At 40.0% G+C, this 26,157-nt stretch overlaps 1 protein-coding gene across 1 annotated transcript in view; it reads left to right on the forward strand.

The window, feature by feature from the left end:
- Nucleotides 1-26,157, forward strand: part of NOSTRIN (nitric oxide synthase trafficking) — a 68,206-nt gene extending 42,049 nt beyond the window's left edge. Inside the window, exons 5-17 of the mRNA XM_069733081.1 lie at nt 3,985-4,066; nt 7,696-7,758; nt 7,835-7,939; nt 9,937-10,062; nt 11,590-11,688; nt 16,421-16,546; nt 16,636-16,744; nt 18,257-18,345; nt 18,662-18,787; nt 20,598-20,835; nt 22,273-22,353; nt 23,245-24,725; nt 25,763-26,157. Coding sequence (XP_069589182.1) covers nt 3,985-4,066; nt 7,696-7,758; nt 7,835-7,939; nt 9,937-10,062; nt 11,590-11,688; nt 16,421-16,546; nt 16,636-16,744; nt 18,257-18,345; nt 18,662-18,787; nt 20,598-20,835; nt 22,273-22,353; nt 23,245-23,369 — 1,369 coding nt within the window. The 3' untranslated portion in view covers nt 23,370-24,725; nt 25,763-26,157. The remainder of the gene's footprint in view (nt 1-3,984; nt 4,067-7,695; nt 7,759-7,834; nt 7,940-9,936; nt 10,063-11,589; nt 11,689-16,420; nt 16,547-16,635; nt 16,745-18,256; nt 18,346-18,661; nt 18,788-20,597; nt 20,836-22,272; nt 22,354-23,244; nt 24,726-25,762) is intronic.

Raw genomic sequence — 26,157 nt, forward strand, 5'->3', positions numbered from 1 at the left:
TCCCACTGATTGATGTAGTGATTTTTTCAGGTAGATTTTAGAACCAAAATCAAGCAAAAAAATAAATAGGCTTTCTATGGCCCACTGAGTGAGTGATGATGCACACAGGAGTCAAGAGTGGCACACAAGCCCTGAGGCCAATATTTTTCTCCCACTGATTGATGTAGTGATTTTTTCAGGTAGATTTTAGAACCCAAATCAAGCAAAAAAATAAATAGGCTTTCTATGGCCCACTGAGTGAGAGATGACACAGACAGGGATGGCACTCTAGCAGAAATGTCAATCTTAATCTCCCACAAAAAAAAAAAAAAAACAGGGAGTGTCCTTCAATTACTATCTCCCTGCAGTAATCTCAGCCAGGTATGGCAGGCAGCAATAAGGAGTGGACTGATGCACAAATTAAATAAAAAGTGTGTACAAACCAAAAAGATAGCTGTGCAGAAAGGAAGGAACAAGAGGATTTGTGCTTTGAAAAAAGCAGTTGGTTTGCACAGCGGCGTACACACAGCAATGCAGCTATCAGGGAGCCTTCTAGGGCAGCCCAATGAGCTACAGCGCTGAGGAAAAAAAAAAAAATGTAGCTTCCACTGTCCCTGCACACCGAAGGTGGTGTTGGGCAGTGGAAATCGCTACAGCACAAGCGGTTTGGTGGTTAATGGACCCTGCCTAACGCTATCCCTGCTTCTGACGAAGCGGCAGCAACCTCTCCCTAAGCTCAGATCAGCAGCAGTAACATGGCGGTCGGCGGGAACGCCCCTTTATAGCCCCTGTGACGCCGCAGACAGCAAGCCAATCACTGCAATGCCCTTCTCTAAGATGGTGGGGACCAGGACCTATGTCATCACGCTGCCCACACTCTGCGTTTACCTTCATTGGCTGAGAAATGGCGCTTTTCGCGTCATTGAAACGCGACTTTGGCGCGAAAGTCGCGTACCGCATGGCCGACCCCGCACAGGGGTCGGATCGGGTTTCATGAAACCCGACTTTGCCAAAAGTCGGCGACTTTTGAAAATGAACGACCCGTTTCGCTCAACCCTATTGGCCAGTCCTTTGTCGCAAACTGCATCGAGACTGAGAGGCTACAGACCATTTTCAGGGGGTCCAGGACCAACCATTGTCTGCTTGGGGATTGGAGGTCTGCTGAGACTGGATCAGACCTGGGCAAAGTGCGGCCCATGGTCCAGATCCGGTCCTGCACGCAGACCAAGACTGTCAAAGGGCTGAAAACAATAGCCCTCGGACCACATCATATTGCTGCCCTCCCTAGGCCGATGTCACCGCTATCTGTATCCTCAAAGTAAAGATAGCAGTGAATATAATGATGGAGGAAGGGGTCGCTGGCTGCTCCTTGCACCATTCTGCGTGTGCTACTGAGACAGCAGATTCAATGTCGTTACTACACTGTGTCTGCTGTGTGGAGCGTCAGTGCACATAGCAAAGACCAGAGCAGAGCACCGGGGGAACAGGAGTAACATTTATTATGTGATTATATATAGAGAGAGATTGTGTGTGGGATTTGTGTCTGTATATAGGGGGTTATGTGGGGCCCATGCTGTATATTGAAGGACTATGTGGGGAAACGTACTGTGTATAGGGAACTATGTGGGGTCTCAGTGCATATAGGAGGCTATTTGGGGGCTCACACTGTATATAGGAATCTACTCATTCTATATATACGAAACTATGTGCAGTCTCATACTGTACATTGGGGCTATGTGGGTCTCATAATGTATATAGGGGAGCTATGTAGGGGCTCATACTGTATATAGGGGTTATGTGCTGTCTCATACTGTATGTAGGGGGCTATGTGGGCCTCATACTGTAAATAGGGGAGCTATGTAGGGCCTCATACTGTATATAAGGGCTATGTGGGTCTCATACGGTATCTAGGAGAGCTATGTAGGGGCTCATACTGTATATAGGGGCTATGTGGGGGATCATACTGTATATAGGGGCTATGTGGGTCTCATACTGTATATAGGAGAGCTATGTAGGAGCTCATACTGTATATAGGGGCTATGTGGGGGATCATACTGTATATAGGGGCTATGTGGGAGCTCATACTGTGTATAGGGGTGCTGTGTGAGGGCTCATACTTTAAATAGGGAACTATGTGGCATCTCATACTGTATATAGGGAGCTATGTACGGTCTCATACTGTATATAGGGGGCTATGTGGGCCTCATACTGTATATAGGAGAGCTATGTAGGGGCTCATACTGTACATTGGGGCTATGTGGGTCTCATAATGTATATAGGGGAGCAATGTATGGAGCTCATACTGTATATAGGGGCTATGTGCTGTCTCATACTGTATATAGGGGGCTATGTGGGCCTCATACTGTATATAGGAGAGCTATGTAGGGGCTCATACTGTACATTGGGGCTATGTGGGTCTCATAATGTATATAGGGGAGCTATGTATGGGCTCATACTGTATATAGGGGCTATGTGGGAGCTCATACTGTGTATAGGGGTGCTTTGTGAGGGCTCATACTTTAAATAGGGAACTATGTGGCATCGCATACTGTATATATGGAGCTATGTGGGGTCTCATACTGTGCATAGGGGAGCCATGTAGGGGCTCATACTGTATATAGGGGCTATGTGGGCATCATAATGTATATAGGGGAGCTATGTAAGGGTTCATACTGTATATAGGGGCTATGTGCGGCCTCATACTGTATATAGAAGACCATGTGCGGTCTCATACCGTATATAGGAGCTATGTGGGTCTCATACTGTATACAGGAGAGCTATGTAGGGGCTCATACTGTACATTGGGGCTATGTGGGTCTCATATGGTATCTAGGAGAGCTATGTAGGGGCTCATACTGTATATAGGGCTATGTGCTGTCTCATACTGTATATAGGAGAGCTATGTAGGGGCTCATACTGTACATTGGGGCTATGTGGGTCTCATATGGTATCTAGGAGAGCTATGTAGGGGCTCACACTGTATATAGGGCTATGTGCTGTCTCATACTGTATATAGGGGCTATGTGCGGTCTCATACTGTATATAGGAGAGTTATGTAGGGGCTCATACTGTATATAGGGGCTATGTGGGCATCATAATGTATATAGGGGAGCTATGTAGGGGTTCATACTGTATATAGGGGCTATGTGCGGCCTCATACTGTATATAGGGGCTATGTGCGGTCTCATACTGAATATAGGAGCTATGTGGGTCTCATACTGTATACAGGGAGCTATGTGGGGTCTCATACTGTGCATAGGAGGCTATGTGGGTCTCATACTGTACATAGGGAAGCCATGTAGGGGCTCATACTGTATATAGGGGCTATGTGGGCATTGTAATGTATATAGGGAAGCTATGTAGGGGTTCATACTGTATATAGGGGCTATATGCAGCCTCATACTGTATATAGGGACTATGTACGGTCTCATACTGTATATCGGGCTATGTGGGTCTCATAATGTATATAGGGGAGCTGTGTAGGGACTCATACTGCACATTGGGGCTATGTGGGGGCTCATACTGTGTATAGAGGTGCTGTGTGAGGGCTCATACTGTATACAGGAAGCTATGTGGCATCTCATACTGTATATAGGGAGCTATGTGGGGTCTCATACTGTGTATAGGGGCCTATATAGGGTCTCATACTGTATATAGGAGGCTATATGTGGACTCATACTATATATAAGGGGTGTGGGCGTACTTAATTATGGTCAAAATCAAGTGATGCAATTAAAATGAATATAAAATAGTAATTATAATTAATATAATTATTGAGCAGAATTGATTTTTTGCCTATTGTTTCAGCCCTCCACAACAGTCACAGTCTCTCATGTTGCCCTTCAGAAAACTCAGTTGTCCACCCCTGGACTGTACTATCAGATAGATTTGAAATGTGAATGTTAGAAAAAAAAAGTTTATTATTATTGTACAAAAATAATTCTACCAGCCGTTTATTCAGTTAAATGGCCTCATAACCCAATCTGCCTTTTCTGCATTGGATAGAAAACTTGGCACCGCAATCGTCCAAGAAGCCATAAAACCAACAAATCAAGTCCTGGAAAATCACGACAAGAAGAGGAAAAAGGTAAACAGTAGCTTGTATTTATGGTATTTATGGTGCTGAATTGTGTGTTTCTTTACTCGTAGCGGTCAGGGTGTCATTCTTTATAATCCTCCCTGGGTGTAATAAATGCCTCAGTGATATTCGGTCATTCACATCCATCATTGGCTACTGTCTGATGTGATCGAGCAGCAAATCTCATTGTCTCAGAGACTTCTCTTTACTGAGAATTTATTTGGGACATTGTAATTAGAGAATTGTGAATATGATCTGCTGATTGATACACTAAATATTTACAAATGAAAGTAATTAAAGATTTTTTATTTTATTTGGAAACATTGCCACTTTTATCCATCGGTTGAGTCTTATATTGGCAAATAAATGGCTCTTAACTGCAATATTGACACTTGTCCTGGAAGTTAGCAAATAGTTAATGATAGCAGGTGAAATAATAACATAATGAATGATGACAGTATTGTTTAATAGAAGGCAAGAAACATCACAGGAATGTAGGTCCTTATCCTATTTACTTGGATGGGTTGGCCAGAAATAAGGTATTTTATTTTTTTAGATATATATATATATTGTCCTGTCTGTCCATGTATTGTGTCTGGTATTTCAAAGAAAGAAGAAAAATAAGCCAGCTCACCCGTGATGCATAAACCAATCTTCGGGAGCACGGACCCGCTGTGTCCAGGCGTATAAAGTCCAAAAAAGAAAAAAATGTCCAGCTTCACCGAATCCGTAAAAAAGAGTTTTCTTTATTCACAATCATGATTAAGGGAGCTTAGTCTCCAGAAACGCATTGAGATTCTTACCCATATGGTTCGTGCTGAAGTCTGTATCTTCTATGTTCAAAGTTTGTGAATAAAGAAAACTCTTTTTTACGGATTCGGTGAAGCTGGACAGTCTCTTCTTATCTAGTATTTCAGACTACTTCAATCCAGTGATGTAGGTACTGTAAAGGTACCTTCACACTGAGCAACTTTACAACGAGAACGACAACGATCCGTGACGTTGCAGCGTCCTGGATAGCGATCTCGTTGTGTTTGACACGCAGCAGCGATCTGGATCCCGCTGTGGTATCACTGGTCGGAGCTAGAAGTCCAGAACTTTATTTCGTCGTCAGGTCGGCGTGTATCGTCATGTTTGACAGCAAAAGCAACGATGCCAGCAATGTTTTTTCACAGAGCTAACAACCAGCGAGAACGATAAGTGACTCGCCGTTACGTCACTGGATCGCTCCTGCATCGTTCTGGAGTTGTTGTGTTTGACATCTCTACAGCGACCTAAACAGCGACGCTCCAGCGATCTAGTTTAGGTCGGATCGTTGTCTATATCGCTGGAGCGTCGCTAAATGTGACGGTACCTTAAGGGAATGTTCACACGTTGCATTTGTTCCACAAATAATAAACACAGGGTTTTACAGTACCAGCAAAGTAAATAAAATCTCTGAAATCTCATTATCTTTTTCCTTGCAGATTAGAAGCAGTTTTAATTCTTTTAGCCTTTTTGCAGCATCGTTCACCCATTCAAATTAATGTGAAAATACACATCAACAAAACTCATCAAAAACTCTTGGAAAAAAAATGCATCATGCAGACGTATTTTATGCATGATTTTTCTTGCCAACACTCCAGTATATGCAGCAAATCTTTCTGCTACAAATACTCAATGGCTGTACATACTGTACCATAGGAGCTCACAGCCGGTGGACAGATATTGCACTATTACTGTAAAAAAATCTAAATTTGGGCATCCATTTAAAGGGTTATTCCCTTTTTCATAGATGGATATTGTTGATGTTCATGTAACAATTAACACTTTTGCAATTTACTGCTTAATAAAATTTGCTGAACATACTACCCAAACCCACTTCTTCCACCAGGGAAAGGGTAACACTCTAAATACATAGTAAACCATACTGATCTCCCTAGCTATTGGTCATGTGAGGATCAAGAAGTGTTTAAACACAGAGTAAAATTCAGTTCTTTATTGTGGCAATATAAAACACATATGCATTAAAAGGTGCCTCAAACCAAACTTGGGGGAGCAGCTGCAGTCAAAAAGTATTACCTCATAAATAGTGTAATAAATATTTTTCAAGGACCAATCACTGCATCCCCTCACCCCGACGCATGTTTCACAGATGCTTCTTCCTGTATTATGCCAGAAAAAACATAGGGTCTATATGGAAAGTAAAAAGAAGTGATGAGTGAAGTGTAAATAAGTCACAGTAACAATCCTGCCTAGCACAAATCTATCTAATAGTATATAGACTACCTTTAGGACTAATAGTAAAGGTAATGTTACCTGCAGTGTATGAAATCAGGGACCCACCACACACCCCAATGAAACCCAGGATGATGAAGCATTTAATTGCGAAACGCGCGTTGGGTATGGTGGGTTCCTGGTTTCATACACTGCAGGTAACGTTACCTTTACTATTATTCATATATGTGTAGCTTATATGCTGTTAGATAGATTTGTGCTATACAGGATTGTCACTGTGACTTATTTATGCTTTAATCAGCACTTCCTTTTCCTTTCCATATGGGCACTATGCTTTTTCTAGCATAATACTTTTTTGTATTTTACTGATTTCATATGGGCCGTCACTTCCAGTTTTGACATACTGGGGCTAGCCGGGGACAGCACAACAGGTTGGGAGGGACGTGTGGGAGGCTCCATGCGCTTTAGTAGACTTTGTCAGAAAGACTTGGGGCCTAGCAGGAAAACCCTATGAACATTGCTAGGGCCAGAGATAAAGAGAGATAATCTACATAACTCCCATGAATGGGCGTATCATCTTCGTAAAGAGAACATTAATATTATATATTGAAGAACTTACTTTGCTAATTCACTTGTATCGTTATATGGTTTATTGCTTGATTCACCTTGTCATTATAACCAACTGTAAACTACTATTGCATTTAAGCAGAATTATATCGTTCAATGACTATACATATCTCTGTGCTGCATCCAGTCACCTGGATTACATTCTAACAATTGCTCATTTTACCTTTCTACCTAGTTATTTTTTCTCTTTTCTTTGCTCTATGTAGAAACAGGAAGTCTCTTTTCCCTGCATTTATCACTCCCCTCTTCACTTCCTGACCCAACTACTCACTCCTCCCCCTGCCACAGACTTTTGCAGTGAATCATGACTCATGCAGGGAAAATTGACCTCCTGTTTCTACATAGAGCTTAGAAGGATTCAGCTAGTCATTTTTATCACATGATGTCATAGACCTAATAGAAAAGAGAAGAATTAACTGGGTAGAAATTAAATTGAGCAATTGTAAAAATGCAGTGCTATAAAATATGATGATTGCAATATGTTAAGAGGCTACACATTTTGATGGGAGGAGAAGTGCTTTTTTAAATGGATATTCATGCTTATTCAAACAGAGAGAAAAGTTTTCTCTGATTGTAGATGACAAAACAGAGTTTATATTGATTCCCGTGTAAATCTCCGCAGTGAAACATGGAGTATCATTACAGAGGGACAGACCGCTTATTACATTAATCACACTGCAGCAGTAGGTGTAATATGTCATCATCAGCGAGATTTCCACATGTAGTCACAGCCGTAGTTGTCAGCGTGAAGAATAAATGGACACAATAATAATGAGTTTCCTCTCGCCTATAAGCTAGATAATGAAGTGGACAAGATGGCAAGCATTGTGTTAAGCAACTGGAGACAACAAATAAAGGTAAAGTCTCTATTACGGAGGGAGAGAAGTCCCCAGCCGACATGCTGCAGAATAATCATATATAACTGCTTTACAGATAAAGAAGAAGCTAACCGATCATACCAAAAAACACGAAGCACTTTTTCATCAAGCAGAAAATGAAAATGCAAAAGAAACGGTGATGGAGAAGGACAAGCAGAAGGTGAATATATGGTTTCTACTTTGCTAGTTTCCAAAAAACGTGGCACTCAGGTAGCAATAGGGCTGCACGGTGGCTCAGTGGTTAGCATTGCAGCGCTGGAGTCCTGGGTTCAAAACTCACCAAGAACAAAATCTGCAAGGAGTTTGTATGTTCTCCCCGTGTTTGCGTGGGTTTCCTCCAAGTTCTTCGGTTTCCTCCAACATTCCAAAGACATACTGATAGGGAATTTAGATTGTGAGCCCCAACGGGGACAGCAACGATAATGTGTGCAGAAACTGTAAAGTGCTGCAGAATATGTTAGTGCTATATAAAAATAAAGATTATTATTATTGTTTGTTATTTGCTAGGTTTACAGGATATCCATAAAAGAAGTGTAAGAAACTTGCGGGATGGGAACCTTAAAGACTTCCATTGTTCATCTTTAATGATTTGTCCTGATCCAGCAGCCATGTCGATAGTTCTTTGCCACCGGGTCAGAGCCTCCTAATTATGCTCTTCTGATTAGTAAACATCATTCAGAAGTGCTGGAGATCTGGAGATGCCACAGGTAGTAAGAGGTTGACAGTGCTCTTGTGGAGCGGCTGCACACTACGGACCTGGAGGTTGGACCAAGGTCCTGTAAAGCATTTTGCTCAACTCTATTATCCATATTTAAGAACTTGGTAATGTCCTGATGAATTTTAGAGTGCCATTTTTAAACATTTGGCATACAATCTGCAAATTATTTATTGGCACTAAAAATGTCTTAAATGGGAATCTCAACATAGACATTAGTGTTAAAAACGGCTAAATATTATATTCTGACTAGTGTGTAGGCTCAACTTGTACAGTCAGAATTGCTCTGAACCATTGAGACATGGACGCCAAAAGATTTGTACTCCAATTACTGTGGAATCCATCTAGATGGCTTAGCCTTTGCTCCCTACAGATCATTGATGCCACCAGCTCACCTGTTGTCCTTTCTTGGACCACTTTTGGTAGGTACTTACCACAACATACTGGGGAACATCCCACAAAACCTGTCATATTGGAGAAGTTCTGACCAATTGTGCAGACATGTACTACGGAGGAAAGAGAATGAACTTCAATCCAATATTGCAGCCAGCATGCAGCCAGTGGGTAAGGAAAGGGTGAATCAAACACCCGAAAACCCCGCCCCTATGGCTGAAGATTGTTCCCTCCAAATTCAGGTGACAGAGTCCCTTTAAGACTGGATCAATAGTTTCTGGAGAGGTTCCCTCTGAAATAACTGGACAGTATATGATGCTATTAGATATAAAGCTTTACTGCAAGTAGTCTTGCAAGAGCTCTGGAGAACATGGAGATGGATGACCCGAAATGGTGAAGACCAATGAGCAATGGCCTCTTTTACTTTCCCTAAAATCTGTGCCCAATGAATAACCACATTAAATTCAGAGTGATCAGGCTTTTATAACGTACAACTTTTGGAGATATCTATTGCAGGCAGCTGTATTCCTATAAAGTTTCCTACTTTGTAAAAATTATCAAATCTTTACGGCTTAAAGTGGTTTTCCCTCTAACAAAAGTTAATTTTAATCAATAGATCCTGGAATAATAATAATTTCCACAATTGGATGTGTTTAAAAGTAATGTTCCTGTGCTGAGATAATCTTATAAATGTGTCCCTGCTGTGTGCTGTGTAATGGCCGTGTCTGACCGTACAGGAACATGGTCTGATCATACCACAGCTCCTGGGCAGGGGGGAGAAAAAGAGAGTATACAGACATTACAGCACAGGAGGTACATGTGGTATGATCAGACCATGTCCCTGTACGGTCAGACACGGCCATTACACAGTACACAGCAGGGGCACATTTATAAGATTATCTCAGCACAGGAACATTTTATTTACACACATCCAATTGTGGAAATTATTATGATTCCAAGATCTATTGATTAAAATTAACTTTTGTTCATCGGAAAATCCCTTTAACTGTACAAGTTATGAAGAAACTTTTTCTGACTTTAATCTCCAGCTCCTGAACAAGCTGAAAAAGTCAGCAGCAGTCTTGACGAAAACAGATGAAGATTATTACCAAGAAAATCTCACCGGTCAGTCAGCTAGGCTAAAATGGGAAAGTGTTTTGGAGAATTGTTATAAGGCAAGTATCGGCACCAAGTACCGAGGTAATCTGTACACCCAATATTGAGTTCCCAGCTTACGTAGACCCTATAAATGGTTGTACATTGGAGTATATTTGCTTATCTTGTGCATATGTTAACCCATTACTTGCCAAATTAGCAATTTTCATTTTTTTATTTTTTTTAAGGACAGATTTTTAATGATTTGGGTCCTAATGAATCAGAAACATAATTTGCAAAAAAATTTTCAAGTGCGGATTTTTCAGAAAAGGGGGTTCCAATATTCAATTAAACAATATTCAATTAAACATGACAATGACATGATTTCCTATTTTGAAAACTTTCATTTTACAAACACAACACAAAAAATTGGACGTGATTGTAAAAATTATAAAATCTTAGTTGCTAGAAGCTAAAGATTAGGCGTCCCCCAAAAAAGGACATTGGTAGATAATGGGTTAAATATAATTATTTCTATGAATAATGTTATAAAATAAAAGAAGCATTTAAACCTTTAACAATACATACAAAATATTCTGAAATCTATTTAAATCTGTTTTGATTTTTGGACATATTCACATGAGTGGTAATTCTGCAGATTTTCTTTGCAAATTTGCAGGCTGAATATCTTCTTCACATTAAAGAAGTAGAATATGTGAGATTTTATACCAAATTTCATCCACACGCTGTGGAAAAAGTCTGAAAATGAATCTGTAGTGCAGATATGAAATCTACAGCGTGTGAATATATGTTACGGTTAAGTTTGCGGATTAGTTGCAGAATTTCCCAATTCAGTTCTCTAAGGCAAAAACAACAATAAATGCAAATTGTTGCCGATATTGCTGAAAATTACTGCAGCAAAGTTTGTGATTTCCGAAAAAATATTTTTTTTGCAGAGTTGAAGATAAAACACATTATTTTTGTGTTCCCTATCTGTTGGTTTCCTTACCCGATTCTCTGCCCGTCCCTATATAACCTGGCCTCTTGCAATGATGTCTTGCCCCATGTTCACATATCTAGTTGTCATACGTTTGTAATGGATCCAGTATAAAGAAAAAAACTGGAGTAATTACAAATGGAGCAAAAACAGATGTAAAATGTAAAAAATCTGTTCCCCTTATGACTTAATATTTAAAAATATGGATCCAGTTGCTATTCGTTTTATTGGAGGGAGAAAAAAGGTGTGCCGACTACGATAATTGATCCACATTGTAGCTAGACAACAGTCAATCAAAGATCTTTTAGGATATTTTTGTCGCCATTCAAATGAATGGATCCTTTCATTTTATTTTTTGTTATCCTAAAATGGATCCAAAAATGGAAGTAAGTGTACGTGAACATTATTAATGTGTAAGTACCCAGAGAATCTAATGACAACCTACTGCGAAAATACAACTAGAACACGGGTTAACCAAGAATAAAGAAGTAAATTGTCATTTGTTAGAATTGTTTGCTTTTGCCTTTGCTTTGTGTTATTGTATTTGATATTCTGATTTCTTGTGAAATACATTCTTCATATTTTATTTACTTTTCATTTGGAATTTTAGAACATTCAAGACCTGGAAAAGGAAAGAATACAAATCCTCTCACACATCTTAACTCTGTACAACCAGCATGTATCAAGTTATGGACAGACGCTCAATGCTGTAAGTATATTTTGCCTTGCAGACAATGACAATACATTTGCAAATTGTTGTTTAATTGAACAAAGACTGGTTGTCCCATAAATAACATTTATCACCCAACCACTACCAATAGATCATACTTATGTGATTGCTTGGGTTTGGCTGCTGAGATCCCTCTAATCCTAAGGGTTCGTGCACACTACCAGTTACATGAAACGAGTGCTATCTGGGGTTCTCATGCATAGCACTTGTACCCATGTTATTCTACGAGGCAATGCATGAGTCAAAAAATTGGTGGCATGTTCGATTTTCATCCAAGTATAGGATCAAAATTGACAATGCAAGGCCATGGGTCCATGGAGAACATTGGACTCCACTCGGATGGCATCCAAGTCTGGTCCGATTTTCGCAGACTGATATAATGGAGAAACTTTTTTTCTCCCCACTTTCGAGAAAAACTGATCCTGCTCTATTCAAACTCCAATCAGAAAAATCAGACGTTCTTGGATGGCAAGAAAGTGGTCTTATGCACTTATCCTAAGCATGAGAATGCCAACAGTGTGACTGAAGCATTAGTGAGCTGCTGACATTTTCCTTAGAAAGGACCTGTCACTTGCCATAATTATGTCTTTGTTTTCACCTGGAGTAAATGTTGCTGTTCTTCTGAATACACCATTGTTTTTCTTTTGTTCCTGTATTTCTTGGTTCCTGGGATATGGCTCCGGCTTCCCTGTATGTAAATAGTAAATAGTAAATAATCCCTTTATAATTTTTAGCCAAGTGGGTGTGATTGCCAACTCTTCTCTATTGGAGTCTTGTTGGGGAAAATTGCCAAGCTGGCTCAAAACAAAAGACTAGTTTTGCATACAACAATAAAAGGATCATATTTCATGAATGGAGAAGTGCATGAAAAAAACAAACTCTAGAGGACAGCGGCATTTATACCAGGTGAAAAAAAACTCTAGAGGACAGCGGCATTTACACCAGGTGAAAAAGCTCTAGAGGACAGCAGCATTTACACAAGGTGAAAAAGCTCTAGAGGACAGCGGCATTTACACAAGTTGAAAAGACTCTAGAGGACAGCGGCATTTACACCAGGTAAAAAAGCTCTAGAAGACAGCGGCATTTACACAAGGTAAAAAGACTCTAGAGGACAGCGGCATTTACACCAGGTGAAAAAGCTCTAGAGGACAGCGGCATTTATACCAGGTGAAAAGCTCTAGAGGACAGCAGCATTTACACAAGGTGAAAATACTCTAGAGGACAGCGGCATTTACACCAGGTGAAAAAGCTCTAGAGGACAGCGGCATTTACACCAGGTGAAAAGTTCTAGAGGACAGTGGCATTTACACCAGGTGAAAAGACTCTAGAGGACAGCGGCATTTACACAAGGTGAAAAATTATATATATACTGTATATACTGGTGTGTGTTTGTGTGTATATATACACACAAACACATATACAGGTACGGACTGGGGCTGAAATTCAGCTGTGGCATTTGAAATCACACAGGCCCATGTTGCCCCTTCTCAAGCACTAGATGGGATATATCACTAGTATTACCCTGGAAGGAGGAAGGCAAGATTTACTACAAGACCAATATTTCTAATGATACCCGTGGCCTGCTGAAGTAAGTGACGGAGTCAGCGAATTTGTGCTCCTTCACAACTCTTAACACTATGGATGTCTTGAAAACACAGATTCTGTTAACAACGTAGCAGACAAGGCAGCCCATTACCAGACAGGCCCTTCAGGCATTTGCCAGATGGCCAGTCCGGCCCTGCACATATATATAGGCAAGTGACAAGTTCTTTTTAAGTAACTATGTGCTTAGTACAGTGTTAGTAAATTGCTCTTTTAAGATGCATTCTTAAGCACCATATGGAGCCGCACATTTTAATAGGACTCCCATAGAGCTGCATGGGCCATTAATTTAGATCCGCGTGCTCCAGATTTCAAATTTTTGAAAAAATCTAGAATTTTTTTTTTAAAATGGTGTCGTGTTCCTTTACATGCCATATAACAGGTGGATTCCCTGCCAAAAGTGTCGAATGTTTCTGATATACCGTTTGTGATCTGACATGGCACCTTATGGCAACATGCAGCCTTGCTGAAGTTAAGGGCCAGTACACTCAGTTTTGAAGTCTTTCCGCTGTCATATTTTGCTTTTATGTTCTGTTTATGAAGTATCATTATATGATGTGTACATTTATATGACCCGCTGGCACGTCTATGAGGTCACTGACCTTGAGAGTGAAATATCAATCCAGGAGGAGAAGGAAGAGTATTTCTCTGATAAGATATATTACAAAGTTGCTTATTCTCATGTTCACTATTGATTTAGGAAATAAAAATTAAGACAGTTACTTTTTAATGTATATTTATGTGCTAATAAAGTGTGCACTGAAAGTTCCAAATAGAAGCAAATAATGAAAGTTCTATCAACGGCAGCTCGTTTGTGGTCTGATCACAATCTTATACTATTGTCACCAGTCTACCAACCTGTTGTTAGAAAACAGCCTGCTACCATTAAATCAGTTAGAATGTGGAGTCCAGCAAATGAACAGGCTTTGCAGGATTGCTTTCATCTTACAGACTGGGATGTGTTGCTTGGGACAATGGACGAGTATACAAATGTTAATGAAGTGGTTGGTAGAGTGACTGACTACATTAACTTCTGCACTGATATGTTGGTGCCGACTAAAAAGATTAGGTGTTTTGCAAACAACAAGCCATGGATAACAAAGGAATTGAAGCATTTGCTCAACAGGAAAAAAAAGGCATTTAAACTAGGTGACAAAGAGGAAATTAAAATGATACAGCATGAATTGAAGCATGAAATAATGGAGGCACAGGAAGCCTTCAGAATTAAACTTGAAAAGAAACTGTCCCACAATAATACCAGGGAGGTTTGGTCAGGAATGAAATTACTGACTGGGCTTAAGCTGAGGCCTGAAAATGATCCAGGAACAATGGACAAGGCTAATGAGATGAATGAGTATTTCAATAGATTTAGCAGTACATGTGCACTGCCAACTGATAGTGGATAGGAATTGGGTGCAAATTCTGCAACATCGATATTGAAGGATGAGCAGACTAAATTTAGAGTATCCGAAAATGATGTGAGGAGGCAGTTTAAGTCACTTAACATTGGTAAAGCTGCAGGACCTGATGGACTCAGCTCACGTGTCCTTAAAGTTTGTGCAGACCAGCTGTGTACTGTCTTTACACGCCTATTTAATGGAAGTATACAAACACAGAGGGTACCTGTGTTATGGAAAACTTCCTGTCTGGTGCCGGTACCCAAGACTTCTTCTCCTGCAACCCTAAATGACTATCGTCCTGTAGCCTTAACATCTCACGCTATGAAGACCTTGGAAAGATTAGTGCTTGCTCATTTAAGACCAAGGGTCAATGCTTTTATCGATCCCCTTCAGTTTGCCTACCGACATAGATTGGGGGTGGATGATGCTATTCTTTCTCTGTTACATAGGGTACATTCATTTCTGGAGACTGACGGAACCATGGTGCGAGCAATGTTCTTCGATTTCTCGAGTGCATTTAACTCCCTGCAGCCACTTTTACTACACAAAAAGATGACTGATATGAAGGTTGAGGAGGGGATGAGAAATTGGATAACTGACTACCTATCAGATCGGTCACAGTTTGTACAGATGGGAGCAGTGGTGTCAATCAGATTACTGAGCAGTGTAGGTGCCCCCCAGGGAACGGTGCTTGCGCCCTTTCTTTTCACTCTGTACACTTCAGACTTTCAGTATAAATCTGATCTTTGCCACCTTCAAAAATTTTCGGATGACTCTGTGGTTGTGGGATGCATTAGGGGAGATCAGGGGGATGAGGAATATAGAAGGGTGGTGTCGAATTTTGTGGATTGGTGCAATTGTAACTATCTACAACTAAATGTTAAGAAAACTAAGGAGTTGGTGGCCAACTATAGCAGGATTAAGTTGGAATGCTTACCGATCACTATTGCTGGTCAGGAGGTAGAGCAGGTGGAGAGTTACAAATATTTGGGGGTCCATTTGGATAGCAAACTTGACTGGAGATGCCACTCAGAGTTTGTCTACAAGAAGGGGATGAGTAGATTGTATTTCCTAAGGAAACTGAGGTCTTTTAATGTGTGTAGCAAAATGTTAGAAATGTTCTACCAATCTGTAGTGGCAAGTGCCCTCTTTTTTGCAATCACGTGCTGGGGTAGTAGTGTGCGGGCCTCTGATACTAATAAGCTGAATAAGATTATTAAGAAGGCAAGTTCTGCTGTGGGCTGCAAGCTGGACTTTTTTGGGGAGGTAGTGAAGAGAAGAACTCTGAAAAAGTGTATGGCAATTATCAATAATGCACATCCACTATATGAGCTATTCATGAGACAGAAGAGCACCTTCAGTAACCGGCTAATTCTTCTGAGGTGTAAGAAGGAAAAATATAGGAAATCGTTTGTGCCAACTGCCATGGGAATGTACAACAATAACATTAGGGTTAAACCACCAAGGTGAATGTCTACTTATTTCTTTACATTTCAGTTCACTCGTTGTGTATGTCCTATTCTAATGTATAATGTATAATGTTCTTCTGTCAACTCCACTGTCATGTCAACTATGTAATTCCTTTATGATTTTTATGATTTAAGTTGTGCTGCTGTGATACCATAATTTCCCACGGGATCAATAAAGTGTATCGTATCGTATCGTATTGATACCACGGTACAACTCATTGTTTGCATTTCATTTTATAGTGTCAGGGCCAAATTGATCAGGCAATTCAAAATATCGATGTTGAGAAGGATATTCAGACCTTTATGGAAGAAACGACCATTTTTACTGAAGACAACAAGTCAGAATTTCTACTGTTGGATTATTACGTAAGTGATGAAAGTACCATAAAATGCGACGTGTGTCATACAACAGAATGAGACAGAAACCGGCACTCTCGCTTTCTTACGTATTTTAGGAAGAAGATAACTCTGTCGTTATGGACACAAATAGAAGAATCGAATCTATTAATGAGAAGCTTGAGAGACTCCAGAATGACATGGAGAAAACGATAAAAGACAGAGAAGGTCAGTTTGCAACAATTAAATAATAAAGTTTTTCATTTTTCTCATTTACAGTATGAAGGTGTCCGCTGTAATCCCTAATGGTTATTTTTCATTTTTTCTCAATCTCTGGGTTGTGGGTTTAAAATGTTTTTCTAATATTTTCAAGGAGTGTCCACTATTCAGACAACCCCTCTCAATCACTATGTTTCCCCCAAGTAAAATAAAAGCAGCTATTCTCACCTCCGGTACTGGCGCCGGTCAGCACTGATTATGTCACGCGGTCCCTGTGGCCAATCATCATAGTAAATACAAAAAAGTGACTTTTTTATTGCACCGCTGGTGTGGCGCCTTTAACTGTAATTCCCCTTCCCCCTGTCTCATACTCACCTGTCGCCACCTTCGTCCTTTTCCAGAGTTGCTCCCATCGGTCTCCGATGAAGAATGACCTGCCGGCGGCTCTAGTGTTTAATGGAGCGCCAGAGGTCACTTTTCTATACAAGTCTATGAGAGCCTCGTTCTGGCCTCGTTACGGCTCTCATACACTTGCATTGAGCTCTTGTGACGTAAATTCTAACTTCCGGACAGTCAGAAGTTACGGTTACAAGATGATGCCACGGGACTGGAATGGCTTTGGTAAAAAGTAAGGCCATCGGAAAGTGAGTATAAGAATATAGTAAGTATATTTAAGTACATGGGGCCTTACATTTACAGCACCACTCCAGTGCTGATTTCCCCCCCCTTATCCCTGCTGGAGTGGTGCTTTAAAAAAGATGGATAAGATGCAGTGGATCCCAGGCGGTGACACTGACAAAGGTGATTCCAGGAGGCGAGTATGAAATACTGCATGTTCCAAGCTTATTTATATATTCCAATAAACTTGGAACTTATTTCATACTCACCGACTGGAATCACCTTTGCCAGCGGCAGCCCTCAAGATTGTCTTCATTTGTCTAATCCTCCATCCTATTGATGTGAGTACAGAGGCCTGAGCTGCAGCCACGCTTGGGATCCTGACCATGCACAACCTATCCAGGTGAGCAACTAACTCTCCATCTGCCGTCAGTGGTGTTACACAGGGAGAGCCTTCTTCAGATCATTCCTATCAGCATAAAAATTACCTTTCTCACAAAGCACCAGCACAGTGTGCCCTTGGCGTAGTTGTATAGCTCCCACCTACTTGTTTTCCATCTACCTGAGTCTCTGGATCCTGTAAATCCAGAACTGTCAATCAAAGAAGAGGAGGATGGAGATAGATGGAGACAAGCAGATAGGAAGGTGCCCTGAACTGCTTGGTCAAGTCAAGGGTGCACCGAGCCCCTTTGCTTGGTTTCATCGGTGATTGTGAGCTCACTGACTCCCTTTAGGATGCAATACATTTGATTGCAGATGCCTTTTAATGCTAAAAGCACATTTCAATAGTAATACAAACATAATAATCATAAGAAGAAGAAGAAAACAAAACAGAAGAAGAAAACGAAAAAGAAGAAGAATTTGTGGCAATTCATACATCATTTATTTTTTAAATAATTAAAGGGCTGGAAAAACTGGTGAGAGCCTATAGAGAAAACCCAGCATTTTCTGATGTGAAAAATGAGGAAGAAACAGCTGTTCTTCTGGACGAGGTAGACATTATTCAAGCTATATGTAAAGTATGAAAAATGATATCACTTTATTTAGCCCCTTTTCAGCTCTCTCTCGCTATCTGCTATTTTTATATTTCTTCTCATGGGTGCTTCATGCCTCTCTGAAATGATTGACCTATAAAATATTATTGTTCTTTCTTCAGTGTGTTCAGGTTTTGTTTTTTTTTTCTTTACTATTTTTCATGTTTTTATAAAAAGGTATTACTTTTTAATAACGTATATTTTCATAGCATCATGGTTTATAAGAACAGTTTCCTTGTTGTATTGTGTATGTCAATGTTTTACAATTTTATAGACAATCTTGAAAATCCACCTCCTTGAAGCAAATCACTTTAAACTCTCCTTGGCACTGGCAGAACTTCAGCAGAAAACTCTTCCAACTCATCCCTGCAGCGAGCGGATGACAAAGTGGAAAGAGAAGGTAGAGTCGTTTCCTTTTTTATGACTGTTTAGCTGATTTTACTTTATTTGAGTGGGGCTCTACATTATTCATGGAGCCTGGTTGGCCGTGCACAGCGGCCATCCATATGGTAGTACAGAATACGTTAGGACCTGATCAAAGTTGAAGATTCCTTTAACCCCTTCACCCCCGGAGCTTTTTCCGCTTTTTCATTTTCGTTTTTTGCTCCCCTCCTTCCCAGAGCCATAACTTTTTTGTTTTTCCGTCAATATGGCCATGTGAGGGCTTATTTTTTGCAGGACGAGATGTACTTTTGAAAGATACTATTGATTTTACCATGCCATGTAACAGAAAACGGGAAAAAAATTCCAAGTGTGATGAAATTGCAAAAAAAGTGCAATCTCACACTTGTTTTTTGTTTGGCTTTTTTGCTAGGTTCACTAAATGCTAAAACTAACCTGCCATTATGATTCTCCAGGTCATTACGAGTTCATAGACACCAAACATGTCTAGGTTATTTTTTATCTAAGTGGTGAAAAAAAATTCCAAATTTTGCTAAAAAAAAAAGAAAAAATGCGCGATTTTCCGATACCCGTAGCGTCTCCAATTTTCGTGATCTGGGGTCAGGTGAGGGCTTATTTTTTGCGTGCCGAGCTGGCGTTTTTAATGATACCATTTTGGTGTAGATACGTTCTTTTGATCGCCCGTTATTGCATTTTAATGCAATGTCGCGGTCGACCAAAAAAACGTAATTTTGGCGTTTTGATTTTTTTTCTCGCTATGTCATTTAGCGGTCAGGTTAATCCTTTTTTTTTTATTGATAGATCGGGCGATTCTGAACGCGGCGATACCAAATATGTGTATGTTTGATTTTTTTTTAATTGTTTTATTTTGATTGGGGCGAAAGGGGGGTGATTTGAACTTTTATATATATATTTTTTTTTTTATATTTTTAATCACTTTTTTTTTTTTTATTTTGGCATGCTTCAATAGCCTCCATAGGAGGCTAGAAGCATGCATAACTCGATCGGCTCTGCTACATAGAGGTGAAGTACAGATCACCTCTATGTAGCAGAAATGCAGGGTTGCTTTGAACGCCGACCACAGGGTGGCGCTCAAAGCAATCGGCCATCAACAACCATAGAGGTCTCAAGGAGACCTCTGGTTGTTATGGCGATGCACTGGTGACCCCCGCTCATGTGACGGGGGTCCGCAGTGCGAGCACTTCCGGCCGCGCGGCCGGGAGCGCTAGTTAAATGCCGCTGTCAGCGCTTGACGGCGGCATTTAACTAGTTAATGGGCGCGGGCGGATCGCGATTCCGCTCGCGCTTATTGCGCGCACATGTCAGCTGTACAAAACAGCTGACATGTCGCGGCTTTGAGGTGGGCTCACCGCCGGAGCCCACCTCAAAGCAGGGGATCTGCCAGCTGACGTACTATTCCGTCAGCTGGCAGAAAGGGGTTAATGTGTCAATAAATATCCACACGAGATCCATAAAAACATAAAATGCAACATCAGCTCTACTGCCTTAAAACAATCGTAAACTGTTATGTTCTTGAGAATATTATTCTTCCTGGAGACTGAACACTATCTGACTATGAGCAGAAGTTTGAGCTCAAGAGCTGCTCTACCTTTAATCGCGACTAATAAAGTACATCGATACTGGCAATAATTTCAACACGAGTTGTTACGCACTCTACCTCTGGGAACTCGCCAACCCTAACCTGATTAAGAACGTACTTCTATACTCAAAATGATGAACCATGGCCTCCTCATCCCTGGAGAGTGAGACCTCAATGTATCATGTGTTCATGTCTTCCTTATTCGTAGGGCTGTCAACTCTGCTCGGTGCAGATATCTCGTTCTATAAATACCTCTAGACTGACACGTTCCCACAGTAGCAGGATGTCTACCAGAAGCTACGGGTCCAATCATCCACTATCTAATGAATATATAAACGTTGACTATGTTGATCATCCAAACAAGCCTCCAAGAGGTTTATCTAAAAGATCTTCTAAGAATTTACGCGGTTCAATGCGGATGCATGGTGGCGATGCTCAAGAAAATGGTAAAATTACATTTTTATTTCATTATATCATTATATAATATTGTTATGACCGATATTGCAGGGAGTTCTACTTAGATATTATAAGCGTTTTTTTTAATTGGATTTTGACGATTGTTAAGCTTTTTAAAACAACTGTAGCTATTAAAACTAAAGTGGAAAAAGGGTCTTCTAGACAGGACAATATGGATAGGGTTACATAGATGTCTTCTTCCTTACCTTATTTCTTGCCTCAACATATCCCAAAATGAGAGACGCAAAATGAGACGTTTGAAAAAAAAAAAAGAACATGATTTTATGACACTCGGTCAGAAGATGTCTATACTGTAAGCGTCTATATGTGGTCACTAAGTAGTGCAGCCGAATTCAAGAAAAGCTTGTGAGAGAAACATTAATATAGGAAGGGAAAGGGCATTAATAAACTGGCTTGTATCAGAAATGGACAGCAAATTGGATTCTTTATTGAATCAATTTCCTATTTGTGCCAATAAAACTTAATGGGGTCTGTGAATGTATAGAATTAAATATACCATCGCAAAAAGTCCAAGGAAACAAAAATGGCAGGGAAATTGTATGAGATTGTAGCTGCATTTTTACTTGCAGTTTTAAGGTTTAGAAGAGAAACTTCTAGAAATTAATTCCCACACTTGTTTCTTTGGGGAGTGAAAGAGGTAAAGTTCAGCATCTCATAACAAAGTGACTGCGGGGCAAGAGCAAACAAACACAAAAGGTGCAGCAGCAGCAGACATGTAACAACTTAACACCTTCCAGCCACGGCACATTTTTTCATTTTTGCTCTTTCGTCTCTTCTAAAGCCATACATTTTTTATTTTTCTGTAGACATAATCATATGAGGGCTTGTTTTATGCTTGACAAGTTGGAGCTTTGAATGATGCAAAAATTACAAGTGTGGTGAAATCCTTAATATATAATTCTTCCATTGCTTCTTTGGATTTTTTTTACGGTGTTTATTGTGTTCGAAAAGTGACCTTGGAACATGATTCTCCACTGCAGTACCAAACTTGTGTAGTTCTCTTATATTAATATTATTTGTGAAAAAGATTCAGCAATTGCTAAAGATATATATATATATATATATATATATATATATATATTTATTCTTTTGACACCAATGTATTACAAGGTTTCCGCCATTTGTATCCTTTTTAATTGATCTTAAATACTCTGTCTGGTCTGTGATTAATGTGAAATAAATGAGATTTTTTATAGTTTTTTCCTGAATTTTAACTGGTCTGTGATTAATGTGAAATAAATTAGATTTTTTATAGTTTTTTTCCTGAATTTTAACTTTTTGCTTCAATCTAAGTTTTTCAACAAATTTCTTTTTCCTTTTCTCATAAAGTTGAAAATGCTTTAAGTTGGGGGAAGAGGTGTCACGTTAATATTTTACTTTTGTCAATGATTTGTCTTTCTTTTAAGGGGAAGACTATAGTAATGCTGAATGCCGTGTCCTTTACCCGTATGAGCCGCAGAGAGCAGATGAACTTAGCTTGGAGAAAGGTTGGTTTCTTATAAAGAACATTGAAACAAACTAAAACAAGCAGATGCCCGGAGGACGACTCGGATTCGCCAGTAGTATTTTGTGTTGAGTGAAGGCTGATTAAAATAACCCAAATGTATCAGTGTGGCACATGCGAAATTGATTTTCAGCAGTTGATTGTGTTTTAGACACTTTTCCTAATGCCAAGTTTTTACCAAAAATGTTTTATGATGCCATGTCCTTATCATTATTTTAGTATTGTTGATGCCCTCAAAAATTAAAGTGTAATTGTCATCATATTGAAGTGTGTTGAGACCCCCACAGATCAGTCAAAATACCACTCTGGCGTCCGCAGCCCCTACATGAGATACGCGCATAGAGTGGTGTACCGTCTGTGAGTCCGTATATTGGTATGTACATTCATATGAGACCATATATCACTCCATGCGCGCTGTTCATTCAGGAGATATTGGCTTCAGATCGGTGTTTTGACTGATCGGCGGGACTACCGATGCATATTTAGTTTCCCAGAGGAGCATTACAAGGCTAATAATCCACCTATCATTGGCATGCCAGGGCCAGCATGTCACTCTCCACAAGGAGAAACGTTACCCCTTAGACCTCAGTCCAAAGCCACTCACCTATCCAACTCAGATCTCATACTTTGCACTGATGAGGGGCAAAACCCCGAAACACCGTGTCTGCAAATTGAGATTCTGATTTGGCTTTTATCCTAAGTCATATTGCAAGGCTCGTTAAAGGGCAATAGTGACTTGTAGGATCGCTACTTCCAACAGGTGGCGCTATAGAGTTCTAGTCCTCTTCCACTCTGAAAAGGCAATTTACAAAGCTATTTTATATGAAAATGTTCTGTATTACTGCAGTATAAAATATGAGCTTTATTCCCGCAGGTGATTGTGTCATTATCCTCCGGAAAGTTGATGATGGCTGGTGGTACGGTACTCTTAATGGAAAGAAGGGTTATTTCCCCTCCACATATGTTGAAGAAGTAAATTCAGACTCCTCTCCCGCATAGATGGAAAGACCAGAACATGCTTGTAAAAGTGCATTTAAAGAGTAACTGTCGTTTTCATTTTTATTTCATACATTAATAGTAAAAATAGGGAAAATGAGCAATTTTTTAATGGTTCTTATCAGAGAAATTCCCTTCTTTCTACTCCTGGTTTGATCTTTGGCTCTCAATTCGCAGGTAAAATTTGTATTCAGTGAATAAAGATGTTCTCATTATAGAGATAGGAGATGACAGTTGGTGCTCATAATATTCTATGTAGTAGACAGGGGGGAGGAGCTAGCGGAACACAGACATTTTGCTGCAAGTTCTCCTGAAAAGACAGTTACACTTTAAATAAAAGATCTGTTTTTGTTGCGCTATAACTCATGCAGTAATTGATGGTATTTGCTTTAAGTCCTGCAGAATAAAGATGAAAAGATGTTAAAGGTTGTCCAACATATTATAACCCAGTCCCTGCTTTTCTGAAACTCTATGGGGATCTTCACGGGTGTTTCCAATGCAATGGCTGTTATGATTCATCTATATGTGCAGGAAATATTAGAAGAGCGCATCATGAAATCATTTTTTGGTGATCCGTAGTTCTATTTACCTGACCGCTGCAGCCAATCACAGCCTTCAGCGGTCTTATGACAGAAGAGTGGTGTTATCATTGCTTCTAGATGAGTAGTATACATCAATTTGTTCTTTTCACCTTAAACATATCACTCTATACAGTCTTTAATAAGGCCGGACATCCAATTTTAGATAATTTCAAGAGTCCCAGAAGAATGTATTTTAATTCACTTATCACAATTTTCTGAATTGCCTGGCAGCTTCTCTGTACTGTATATATCATCTTCCATCTAGATGCAAAATGTTTGCACACAACTCTTTTTAACCGAATGTAAAATGTTCTTGAAATTGATCTGTACTGTTTAATACAATTTGTTGTAAATAACCATAGACATGTTCCTCCTGGGCTGGGCTTAGGAACTACATGGACGTACTTAGGGGTGTGGAAACCTGATAGCAAAAATTAATTAGGGCTTTCCTCCATTGCACTTCTAACTAGCAATGTAGCTGGACTTGGTGCCTATTTGTTAGCCACCTTGTATAATCCCTGGGTGTTTATTTCCTTATATTATAGGGTTTGCTGATAGGAAGTTGCTACAGACCACCATCTATTAACTTAAGGGATGCCGCCTACATAGGTTGAGCCACATATCTACATATCTAGCTCCCAACAGAGGCGGTTTAAGTTTACATGTACCCATTCATTGAGAAGGCCTATAGCCATAAGGATCTGTATAGGGAGTTTTAAATTAAAGGACAGATTTAAACAAGCAGAGCTCCGTCCCCGCAGAGCCACCGTCGCTAAGGGTGGTTTCACACTTGCGTTTTTGTCTGCAGCGTTTTTTTTCAAAAAAAGCATGCGTTTTTTTTTTCCTATCTTTAACATTGAAAACGCATGCGTTTTTTTGTGTACGCGTTTGGTCGCGTTTTTTGACGCATGCGTTTTTTTACTGCATGCGTTCATTTTCTGAAATGCTACTTGTAGTATTTTTAGAAGCGTTTTTTGGACCAAAAAAAAAGCATGCGTTTTCATGCGTTTTCAAAAAATACATTGGAGTCAATGGGGACGCATGCGTTTTTTGGTGCATGCGTTTTTTGCTGTAAAAAAACGCATGCGTTTTTTTATTAAAAAACCAGAAAACACACTGATATGCCACCCCCCAACATAAAGGTGATAAAGGGAACCTAACCCTACCCCTAACCCTACCCCTAACCCTACCCCTAACCCTACCCCTAACCCTAACCCTAAGGAATCCTAACCCTAACCCTACCCCTAACCCTAACCCTACCCCTAACCCTAACCCTACCCCTAACCCTAAGGGATCCTAACCCTAACCCTAATCCCTTTATGGTTAGGGTTAGGGGTAGGGTTAGGGTTAGGGGTAGGGTTAGGGTTAGGATCCCTTAGGGTTAGGGTTAGGGTTAGGGGTAGGGTTAGGGTTAGGATCCCTTAGGGTTAGGGGTAGGGTTAGGGTTAGGGTTAGGATCCCTTAGGGTTAGGGTTAGGGGTAGGGTTAGGGGTAGGATCCCTTTAGGGTTAGGGTTATGATCCCTACCCCTACCCCTAACCCTAACTGTTTCTGTTTATAGTGGGTTTTTTACTTTTTTTTGATGATTGGCAGCTGTCACACATTTCTCAGCATGCATTTAAAAAACGCAAACGCATGTAAAAACGCATGTAAACGCGTCAAAACGCTGCGTTTTTTTCACCACATGCAAAAACGCATGCGTCAAAAAAACGCAACGTTTACACGCGTTTACATGCGTTTTTTCACCATGCGTTTTTTTGCGTTTTTTACCGCAAAAACGCACCCCAAAAAACGCCAATGTGAAACCAGCCTAAGACCAGCCCTTGATGAGCAAATCTCCTTACTTTATTGCTGACTTACGTGATATTCTGCTGTTTTATGTTCTACTTTGTAATATTCAGACAGTGATTAAAAATAAAGGAATTTCTCCTATTGTACAATAAATTGAATATAGCACATGGCTGTAAAGTTTTCACATTAGAACGCTAATATCCTGGACCCCCACTTTTGCGTTAATTGAACTGAAATTAAATTCTCATAAAACCTTATTGCAGTGTCAGATAAGCCAAATAAATCCTTGGGAGTTTCAGGTATTGCTGAACTAATGATACTAAAATATGGGCGCTTTATAAATATTTAAAATTGTCCTCCTGAACGTGTAAAACTTAAATTGAATTGTGCCGTCTCATGTTTGTTACTGTTAAGAAATG

Source organism: Ranitomeya imitator, chromosome 7, assembly GCF_032444005.1.
Source record: "Ranitomeya imitator isolate aRanImi1 chromosome 7, aRanImi1.pri, whole genome shotgun sequence".
Lineage (NCBI taxonomy): Eukaryota > Metazoa > Chordata > Amphibia > Anura > Dendrobatidae > Ranitomeya > Ranitomeya imitator.